General features: G+C 35.2%; 1 protein-coding gene across 6 annotated transcripts in view; it reads right to left on the bottom strand.

The window, feature by feature from the left end:
• Positions 1 to 12,386, bottom strand: part of LOC149781218 (agrin-like) — a 454,787-nt gene that overhangs the window by 82,963 nt on the left and 359,438 nt on the right. For all 6 annotated transcript variants that reach the window (XM_089935296.1, XM_089935300.1, XM_089935297.1 and 3 more), the window contains 2 exons: positions 7,516 to 7,680; positions 2,116 to 2,265 (listed from right to left, as the gene is read on the bottom strand). In XM_089935296.1, the coding sequence (XP_089791422.1) occupies positions 2,116 to 2,265; positions 7,516 to 7,680 (315 nt within the window). The remainder of the gene's footprint in view (positions 1 to 2,115; positions 2,266 to 7,515; positions 7,681 to 12,386) is intronic.

Below are 12,386 nucleotides of genomic sequence, written 5' to 3'. Positions count from 1 at the left end.
TCGAAACTCTCAATAAGGACACTGTACACTGCTATGTTTACAATGAAATATGGTTGTAAGAACAATGCTTATTTCTCCCCAGCATATGGTAGCGTGAACCATGCTTATTTTCTCCCAGCATATGGTTGTAAGAACCATGCTTATTTCTTCCCAGCATATGGTTGTAAGAATCATGCTTATTTTCTCCAAGCATATGGTTGTAAGAACCATGCTTATTTCTCCCCAGCATATGGTTGTAAGAACCATGCTTATTTCTCCGCAACATACGGTTGTAAGAACCATGCTTATTTCTCCCCAGCATATGGTTGTAAGAATCATGCTTATTTCTCCCCAGCATACGGTTGTAAGAACCATGCTTATTTCTCCCCAGCATATGGGTGTATGAATCATACTTGTTGGCATAATCATGTAAGAACTACTTTATATCATATGGTTGTAAGAGCCATGGTTATTCCATTGTATCATTTGATTCTATTAGTCGTACTCATGCTTATTCCTTTTTATTATATGATTCTGTGAATCATACTCCTTTTCATTATATATATTGTGGATATATGAACCATATTCATATTTATTTTATATATGAGCCTGTTTTCTTTTCATAACATGTTTAGTATGGTAGTCTTATATGTAGTAGGTGTGTTTGTGATTCTACTTGCATATGTATTGTCATGGATATTTTGCATTCAATTCATAAATTTGCATTCACTCATATTGTATTGTGTTTTCACTCAGTCTAAAAATCCATTCAGTTACAATCTACAACATATACTATGTTTGACAGCAATCCTACAAGAACTTCAGTCATACACAGCATTCAGCAGCAAGTGAAAAGGGCAAGAACTCATAAACATCATGGGAGAACAGATTTTGTCAATATGTACGTATTTAGATGATAACCATAATTTGTACCAAGTTGTACAGTCATCCATTAAAATAAACTGTTATCACAAACTGTATGACAAACTGTATGACATACTGTATGACAAACTGTATGACAAACTGTAGGACTAACTGGTAGATGTATTAATAAGATTGTGCCAGCCACAAAACAATGCAATAATTCTGACAGGATGCCTATCTTGACTAATATTTACCAAGTTTCATGACAACCCATCAAAATTGGCAGGACTAGTTGATCTAACAAGATTGTGTCAAATACTGTGCATTAGCAGCAAGATAAAAAGTGCAATAAGTCTTAAAACAACTGCTGAAGCAGAGTTATTTGTCAACAGGTACATCTTCAGGTGTTGACCATGATATTTACCTAGTTTCTTGCCAATCTGTCACAAGTTTCATGGCAATCTGTCAAAAGTTTCTTGCCAATCTGTCAAAAGTTTCATGGCAATCTGTCAAAAGTTTCATGGCAATTTGTAAAAAGTTTCATGGCAATCAGTCAAAAGTTTCATGATAATAGTCAATAGTTTCCTGGCAATCAGTCAACAATTTCTTAGCAATCAGTTAAAAGCTGTAGGTTAAGCTATAACACAAACAGGGAAATGACTTTCTTAAAAAATTGCTAGAGCAAGGCAATTTGTCAACATATGTACCTCAGGTAATGACAATAATATTTACAAGGTTTAATGGCAATCCATGAAAAACACTGCAGAACTAGCTGCACAAAAGGAGTGCCAGAGAGAACCCAAATACTACTATACGCCCTACCTGGTATCTATTTCACATCTGCCATGTTCATTGGTGTTTTTTGTTCTCTCACATGAGCCAACTTTGTAATCATATACCCATGATAGCAGTGTCACAGATATGATGTTTATTTACAAGGTTTGCCTGTTTTCTCATGCATGTGGCTAATCTGTCTCACAGCTGTGTTGTTACCACTTTTCTCACACATGTTACATGTCTTGCAGCTGGCATGTTCACTAATGAGTCAGCCTGTATGTTGTTTAACACCTATTTTACTTAGTCTCCATGTAACCAGGCTTGCTTATCCCTAAGATGCCATGTTTACTAGTGAGTTCTTCCTGGTTTCCCTGTTGTCTTAAAACTGCTACACTTGCTTCTTATGTACCAAAATTACCTCATAAGTACCATATTCACTATTAGTTCACTTTTGTATCAACCTTTTTACATGTTATCCCCATGTACCTCGATTACCTGTGTCACAACTGACATTTTCACTGATCTTTTTGCCTGTCTTCTCACACCTGTCACACTTGGTTCCATTGTAGCCACGCTTGCACACACAACGTCCGGTCATTTGCTGACAGTCATCTCTCTCTGACCCAGTCTTGTGACAACCACAAGCTACAAATATATCAGAATCCTGTTAATCTTAAGAGTGTCTGCTTAACTGTTTACAAGCTTATATGTAACACTGTCCTGTCACTGTTTACACACATATATGTAACATTGTTATGTCACAGCTTGCACACATATGTGACATTGTTATGTCACAGCTTGCAAACATATATGTAACATTGTTATGTCACTGTTTACACACATATGTAACATTGTTCTGTCACTGTTTACAAGCTTATATGTAACATTGCTCTGTCACTGTTTACACACATAAATGTAACATTGTTATGTCATAGCTTGCACACATAAATGTAACATTGTTATGTCACTGTTTGCACACATATATGTAACATTATTCTGTCACTGTTTACACACATATATGTAACATTGTTTTGTCACTGTTTACACACATATACTTAACATTGTTATGTTACTGTTTGTACACATATATAACATTGTTATGTCACTGCTTGCACACATATATATAACATTGTTATGTTACTGTTTACACACATATATGTAACATTGTTCTGTCACTGTTTACACACATATATGTAACACTGTTCTGTCACTGTTTACACACAAATATGTAACATTGTTCTGTCACTGTTTACACACATATATGTAACACTGTTCTGTCACTGTTTACACACATATATGTAACATTGTTCTGTCACTGTTTACACACATATATGCAACACTGTTCTTGACAGTTTTGTCTTGGTTTGGCTGATATGATTAATAAACTGCTTAATGTTTATCCTTTGAATAATCCTTCTGATCTCAAAGCAACCACATTTAGCATTTCACACCTTTTATGTCTTGTTTTGTACATAATAAATATAATGTTTAGCCTTGTGATGAAAATGACACCTGCATGCCAATTAATCATCAATGGTGACTGGGGGGAACTTTAAAGTCAAAATTTTATTCTCTCAACTTTCACTACTGAAATGAGCCTAGGTATTGAAAGAAAATAATTAGTTTGTTACACTAAACCACAATGGACAGTGTCCTCAAATTAAATTTCTGTCTAGCCGCTCTTTAATGTGACATGAGAGAGACAAAAAACAGGATTGCTTTAGCAGATCAAACAACCATGTACTGTGTTTGTGTTTAATGCACACCAAACTCTAATCAGTACATACCTAATTCTGTCATTACATAATATATCAACATATTAGATTCTGGGTAGTGTAGACCTAAATCTGTCATCGAACAAAGTGCTGGCATATCAATGCCTATGCTGTGTAGACCCAAATTCATTACCAAACAACATGAAGGCAGTTTATGGCCTTAATCTATCATCACATAACATGCTGGCAGATCAAAGCCTATGCTGTGCATATCATTCTACATCAGTACACAGAGTGACAGCAAATCAGGGCCAAACAATTATGTGTAGACCTAAATCTGTCATCAGACAAAAAGCTGGCATACCAGTGCCTATGCTTGTGTAGACCCAAATCTGTTATCAAACAACATGAAGGCAGTTTGTAGCCATAAGCTGTCAATATGTGTTGTGTATGTCTTACTCTATCATTACACAATGTACCAGCAGATAAGGGTCTAACAATGCAGTACAGACCTAAATCTGTCATCAAACAAAAACCTGGCATATCAGTGCCTATGCTGTGTAGACCCAAATCAGTTATCAAACAACATGAAGGCAGTTTATGGCCTTAATATATGACAATATGTGTTATGGATATCTTACTCTATCATTGCACAATGTGCCAGCAGATCAGAGTCTAACAATTATGTGTAGACCTAGATTTATCATCACACAAAGTGCTGGCATATCAGTGCCTATGCTGTATAGACCTAAATCTGTTAGCAAAGAATGTAAAGCCAAATTAAGGAATACTGGCATTGTGCATACCTACATTTATAAATGCAAAGTGTGCCACCAGGTCAGGGCCTTACAGTGTTGTGAAGAACTAAACCTGTCATCACATAATGTGCTAGCAGATCAGGGCCTTACAGAGTAGTGAAGAACTAAACCTGTCATCATCATAATGTGCTAGCAGACCAGGGCCTTACAGAGTAGTGAAGAACTAAACCTGTCATCACATAATGTGCTAGCAGATCAGGGCCTTACAGAGTAGTGAAGAACTAAACCTGTCATCACATAATGTGCTAGCAGATCAGGGTCTTACAGAGTAGTGAAGAACTAAACCTGTCATCATCATAATGTGCTAGCAGATCAGGGCCTTACAGAGTAGTGAAGAACTAAACCAGTCATCACATAATGTGCTAGCAGATCCAGGCCTTACAGAGTAGTGAAGAACTAAACCTGTCATCATCATAATGTGCTAGCAGATCAGGGCCTTACAGAGTAGTGAAGAACTAAACCTGTCATCACATAATGTGCTAGCAGATCAGGGCCTTACAGAGTAGTGAAGAACTAAACCTGTCATCACATAATGTGCTAGCAGATCAGGGCCTTACAGAGTAGTGAAGAACTAAACCTGTCATCATCATAATGTGCTAGCAGATCAGGGCCTTAAAGAGTAGTGAAGAACTAAACTTGTCATCACATAATGTGCTAGCAGATCAGGGCCTTACAGAGTAGTGAAGAACTAAACCTGTCATCATCATAATATGCTAGCAGATCAGGGCCTTACAGAGTAGTGAAGAACTAAACCTGTCATCACATAATGTGCTAGCAGATCAGGGCCTTACAGAGTAGTGAAGAACTAAACCTGTCATCACATAATGTGCTAGCAGATCAGGGCCTTACAGTGTTGTGAAGAACTAAACCTGTCATCACATAATGTGCTAGCAGATCAGGGCCTTACAGAGTAGTGAAGAACTAAACCTGTCATCACATAATGTGCTAGTGGATCAGGGCCTTACAGAGTAGTGAAGAACTAAACCTGTCATCACATAATGTGCTAGCAGATCAGGGCCTTACAGAGTAGTGAAGAACTAAACCTGTCATCATCATAATGTGCTAGCAGATCAGGGCCTTACAGAGTAGTGAAGAACTAAACCTGTCATCACATAATGTGCTAGCAGATCCAGGCCTTACAGAGTAGTGAAGAACTAAACATGTCATCACATAATGTGCTAGCAGATCAGGGTCTTACAGAGTAGTGAAGAACTAAACCTGTCATCACATAATGTGCTAGCAGATCAGGGCCTTACAGAGTAGTGAAGAACTAAACTTGTCATCACATAATGTGCTAGCAGATCAGGGCCTTACAGAGTAGTGAAGAACTAAACCTGTCATCACATAATGTGCTAGCAGATCAGGGCCTTACAGAGTAGTGAAGAACTAAACCTGTCATCACAAAATGTGCTAGCAGATCAGGGCCTTATAATGCTCTGCAGACCTAAATCTGCCATCACAAAATGTGCTGGCAGTTAAGCATGTGTTATTCATAAACAAATACAGAATATAATCAGTTAATAGCTGACATACCACATACCATTGTTAGTGCATCTGATAAAACTTGCAACCCCTATACAGGCAATTGCTGCATCTGTCTTCAATCACAGTCTAGGCATCAAGTGAGAAGCATACATCCTTATAAATGCAGTATTTCTCTTTACTAATGTAGTGCCTTACTGTTCTGCCTGACTGATGGGGTCACTACTGCAGTTGACTTGGGGGTGGGGGTGACTACCTGAGCCTCATGCTGATGTAGCCAAATGACAATATTGAGTTGATGACTTGGGAATATGGGCCAACTGTTTTTAGTTATTCTCCTGATAAATGACTGTTTTATATACTAAAAGCATGCATATATAAAAACTATAACTACTTTTTGCATGTGATTCTTTTATCCCACTGACTTCCACAAGACTGATGATAATACTCCAAGAATTGAACATAGAACACATTATTGGTAACAAAATAGAACACATTATTGGTAACAAAATAGAACACATTATTGGTAACAACATAGAACACATTATTGGTAACAACATAGAACACATTATTGGTAACAAAATAGAACACATTATTGGTAACAACATAGAACACATTATTGGTAAAAACATAGAACACACCATTGGTAACAATACAGAACACACTATTGGTAACAGAACACACTATTGGTAACACAGAACACACTATTTTTAACACAGAACACACTATTGATAACACAGAATACACTATTGGTAACAACATAGAACACACTATTGGTAACATAGAACACACTATTGATAACACTAAGAACACACTATTGCTAACAACACAATTTGTCTGTCATTATTGTATACAGACTTATGTTCTACACACATAATTATTTACAAATGTTTAAATGGTAATTATGTTTTCTATTAGTTCTTAATTTGCTGTTGGAGATATTTGTAAAAGTTTTGTTTTACACAAACATCACACTGCTTGCACATTATGGACACAAACTTCAGCATCATGCTTCTCTTATGTCCATTTGCTCCATAGCTGTTAGTTTCAGCCATGATTTTTTGATCAAATAACAGTGGAAAATATTTAAATAAGAAATCTATCAAGTCTTCTCCTCACACAGATCTCTTATCCACACACTGTCCTCATTGTCTGATTCTGTCTCAATTTCTGACAGACTGGACAAAAGATGATAATTAGATATTACTGCTAACACTTTTTAAACCAATATAATCAATTTTGTTCCCATAAAGACCTAATTATTACATTTCCAAATCGCTAACAAAATCCATTGTTTCCACTATCAACAACTGCATGTATCAACTATCATGTGTTACAAAATTCCAGAAAATCCCCATATTTTGTAGCCATATTTAGTATATAATGTATTTCACTGGAAGAACCATCATTTGTAAACTCTGTTTTGATTGGATGAATGTTCTTTTACTGCTCATTGTTGATAAAACAATATTTCACTGGAAGAACCATCATTTGTAAACTCTATTTTGATTGGATGAATATTCTTTAACTGTTCATTGTTGATAAAACAATATTTCACTGGAAGAACCATCATTTGTAAACTCTGTTTTGATTGGATGAAAGTTCTTTTACTGCTCATTGTTGATGAAACAGATCATTTGCAACACAGATATACAGAGTGGATCTGTCAGTCACTGAAGCACGTAACAGGCAAGTGGATATAAACACTACAGCAGATAACAGTACTTGTTTACATGTGGATTTATCAGTCATTGTGGAGGAAAGGCAAATGTATTCAGCTGATGTACATGTCAGTGGTAGAAAAAGAGATATTCATACTTTATATGATGAAATGTACGATGTTGTGTGTCAAAGAGAAAAATTTGACAAGTTCAACTTACGCACACAACCAGAATGTTGTTTCTCCTGTATCAGATGAAGGCCCCAGTATCCAGGCAAACATCTGTCACACTGCTGACCTCCTACCCCACCTTTACACTTGCATTGCTTTGTAATGGAGTCACAGTTGGTCCCCAAAGAACCCATGCTGTTACACTGACATTCATCTGAAATGAAAATATTGACATGAAGACTGTTGTTGTTTTTATTTATCTGGATATCTAGGTCTCTCAGTCAAGCTGGTAACTTTGTCCTGAATTCTGGCTCAGTCTTTATTTTCAACATATTTTAGGCATATAACTTGAACCACAAGTAAAATGAATTTGACAGACTGTAACTTTAATTATAGGGATAGTTATGTCTTTTGATTGGTAAAGTTGTAGGTCTGTATATCAACTTTAACAACAGCTTGCACAACACTATACAATCCAGCTTATGATGCTGGTGACATCAGCTTGTCTACATGACACATTTTTCTCCTTTAAACAGCATGGACAAAATAGTTATTGTAAAGCTTTCATTAGTATCTGAAACTATAATATTCCATTAGTATAATGTACTTCAAGAATACAGATGAACAAACAGGATCACAGTAAATGTCTGTGACATCCCTGGATGGTGAAGAAATGGCATCACCATATATGTCTATGACATGGCATCACAGTAAATGCCTACAACATCCCACAAAGGAATGGTATCACAGTAAATGTCTATGAATCCCAAAAAAGAATGGCATCACAGTAAATGTCTATGACGTCCCAGTTATTTCTTATTAGAACTGGGCAGTTATTATGGGTAAAAAATACACATAAATAATGTAAAACCTCCAGACAGTTTGGTTTTGAATGTTGATTCTGAAACCAGTCACCTTCATTTAATCATTATGTTACACTTTAATCAGGTCATTGAACACAAATATGCATACCAATGTTTTGTTCAGGTTATTTTGCACAATGTTGCTACTGTGTTAATCAGATGGATGGACATACCAAATCCAGATGCTTCCAGCAAAAGGGGCTTAAAAAGTGTGCTAATTTATGTAGGGAATATTTGTCAAGAAAGAAGTGCTTTGTGTGGGGAAGGGTATCTGAACATGCAACTGAATAGTAAAACATGCATCAAAATTTTACAATCTTTTCTCTTCTTGCTATCTTCTTGTATATGAATTTTACCCCATGATATTTTAGGTTTGCATTTATTATACAGTGTTTGATAAGCAACACCCACATGTTGTTGCTTCTGACTTGACACAAAAAATCCTGAAGTGTGATGTACCAAATGCTAATGTATTTTGTACCAAATCCTGAAGAGTGATGTACCAAATGCTAATGTTTTTTTGTACCAAATCCTAAAGTGTGAAGTAGTAACTGTGAGTATATGAAAGATACTGAATGTGTGCTGATTACAACTGAAGTACCAACAATATCAGAGGAACATAAACTACATATTTTAGCTGTAATTGTGCCAAAGGCCAAGGATGGTATTAATGGAAAAAGGGGACAATATAAAACATGAATCAATTATCACTAACTCTAATTATGCAAGCTGGAAAGCTTTAAAGAGATTTTTTAAATGTTCAATATGGAAAAGCAAAAGTGGATAAAAATGAAGACAAGGTGAGACTTTTTTCAGGATTACCACATGTTTTATGTATGTTAAACAACTAATCACTGAGAGCATAGACCTGCCTATATCTAAAGTATTGACAGATCTGGGTCATCAGTATTCAATTCAAACTCTATATAGAATGGATCTATTCTATGATGTACAATTGCTAGATTCATGCTAATTCCTAAACAATCACACCCAAAAAGCAAGTATTATATTCTCAAGCCATGCCTTTGTTTCTTTGTTGAATCTATATTATATTTTGAAAATCACCCTAACCACATTTTCAAATGGGGGAGGTAATTTCACCCCTAAATTTGACCTGTGTAATAAACTATGGCTTAGACGCTAGTCTGCCTTGTAATTATGTGATAAAAGATCTGGGTCAGTGATAATCTACTATGCAATCATGTGAATTTGGGTCAATGCTGTCTAGAGTTTGTTGTGTAATATACATAATAAATACAAACATAATAATAAATATGAGCTATGCATACATGCCATAACAACATCATACAAATATTTCCATAAAAAACATCAAGCCATGCAATAAATAACGTCAAAGACCAAAACATCCAAACCTGACTGAAATAGATACCCGAATGAGTTACCATGGATACCATAATGAGTTACCATGGATACCATAATAAGTTACCATGGTTTTACACATTAAAACATTGATACCTTATTTTGTCCTTAAAAGCAGCATATAAAATAAGTCTGTGAAAAGAAAGCAACATAATTATAAATCAGCTGGAAGAAATGTAATATATGTTTCATGTATGTGTTCAATGAAAATTTTCAAAGATTTTTTTTTTTTCATATATATGATTAACATGACCTTTTTGCTCTTCATATTGGCATATAGTAATGAATAAAATATTTGAAATAAAATTTCAAATAAAATTACAAACAGAATTAAATACATACTTGGCTAGATTTTGTTTCATCTTTCTTTCTTTTATAATTTTGTAGAATTTTCAAAAATATAAATGGCACTTTAGGATTAAAATAAACTTTTGATTTATATCTACTCAAATTACATGCATCTCTTTTAAATGTGAATTAATATTATCACCCAAGCAGAAAAAATTTACCCCAATACATGTTTCATTCTCATTTACAGTAGTCACCCTCTTGAACAGCCCCCCCTGACCAGCAGCCACCTGCTTCTTTTGGCCAGAATCTCTTGGAAATGATGAGTTTGTGTTCAAAAGTACCCCTCAAGAACAACCACCCCACTAATGCAACCAGCATATTAGTACAAAAATGTAAAATGTTTTCCTCATAAGTGCCAGGCCACTTTTATTTCAAATGTATCCAGAACCAATAATTAAGTCATTTCATGATGTACGGTAAGTACTCATCTCTATCATCGATACATGACAGACCCAATGTCAAGTTTCCGTTACTGAATATATTGACTAAAGTACATGTAACATTAAAATTAATATTATACTATTGCCGATAAAAGCTGACAGTTACAGGAAATGGGCTCAACAATATTATGATAATAGAGTTTCAGGCTTCATTCATCTGTCAAGTTTTTCTCTTTGATGAGTACAACTGGACCTTATTGGCAAGATCGTAACAGGGCTGGCATAGGCTAAAAATAGATTTTGTGCATTAACACACACAAACAGAGAAATTGAACAAAACAGGGTACCAGACAAAGATTGAAAAATCATGTGACAACACATTTATCGCTTCCTTTATGAAGAAGACATTTAGTCCACTCTTCAAACGTTTTGTCTGCATAATTAAATCACATACAGTTAGCAACATCCAAATAAATCATTACCAAACATTAACATGTCATCACATAAACTGATACGTATTATTTTAGAGGAAAGTCGGTTATTCTACTTGATGACATGTAGAAAAGACTCAGATAAAACAATTTTATGTTGAAAAGACTTTGAATTTGAATAAACAACAACGAAACCGATAAGGAGGTTATTCAGCAGCAGTGGGAAAATGGAGCAAATGTAAAGAGAATTATGTATACACCAAGATTTAAATGACGTTTTTGAATGGTTTTGCAATGTGCATGACAACACATATCACGCTTACACCTAGAATAAGAACAGTTAATGTATATTCAGTTGAAATAAGTCTATTATTATAACAAGAAGAACCTTTTAATAATTAATGTTACTTTTAAACAAAGATATTAAATGAAGATATCAAATGCTTTGAAGTATGTAGCTTTCTTACTACATACATTACATATAATTCTCACAAAAAATTTAGTCCCCCACTGGAAAGGCCACCTGTCTTATAAGGCCACTTTCCCAGTGCAGAAGGGGTGGCCATATAAGTGGGGGACCAATGTATACATTAATGCAGAGCATAGGTTCCTAAACAGGAACCAACTTTTTGTTATGTGTTCGACCAAGATGAAGATTTGGTTCCCCATTGATGGATGAATTTGAGTTGCACCATATGACACATACATGAGGTTTTGTAGTGATGCAAAATATTCATAAATTGGGGGTTTACTGTAGAATGAAGATGTTTCTGTTTCATGAATAGAACTATGTAATATGGAAGGTATGGTATACTCAAATTATACAACTGCAAACACAATAGAGACCATGATCTATTGTCTAAAAATGCACTGCCAGATCAGGTTACATGTTGCTTGCTGACTGATTAGTCCTAACAAAAATGTACAGACCTAAATCTGCCCATGCATTGTGCAACGGAAGATCTGGGTCTGTGCAGTTTGCAGCAAGATCCATCTTTCATGTGAGTATATATGGTATTCATAAGCAGCTCAAAGGGTCATTTGATTTGAATCATTGGCGAGTTTCAGAATTTGTAGTCAACAAATGCATTTATGCAAAATAACTTCTCAAACAAGAGTCCCCCAACTGGAACTGTAGAAATTCATGTGAAGTCTGTTTCTTTCCTTCCTCTTCTGAGTATTGAAATCATCCCAGACATTCTTGAGAACTTCCAATATACTAAATTGGCAACACTGACCACTGAATGTTCATTGGAAGCAGTCCCATTTTCTGACCAAAAGAGCTAAATGTTATAATGAACTACTTAGATGAATATACTCTGAAATGAGTTATTTCAGGAGTGTATGTACCCTGAACTGAGGTATTTCATGAGTGTATATACTATAAACTGAGTTATTTCATGGGTGTATGTACCTTGAACTGAGTTATTTCATGGGTGTATATACTCTAAACTGAGTTATTTCATGGGTGTATATACTCTAAACTGAGTTATTTCATGGGTGTATATACTATAA

This window comes from Sinohyriopsis cumingii, chromosome 15 (assembly GCF_028554795.1).
Source record: "Sinohyriopsis cumingii isolate HCF-2022 chromosome 15, ASM2855479v2, whole genome shotgun sequence".
In the NCBI taxonomy this organism is placed as follows: Eukaryota; Metazoa; Mollusca; class Bivalvia; order Unionida; family Unionidae; genus Sinohyriopsis; species Sinohyriopsis cumingii.
This window is presented reverse-complemented; position numbering and strand designations above follow the sequence as displayed.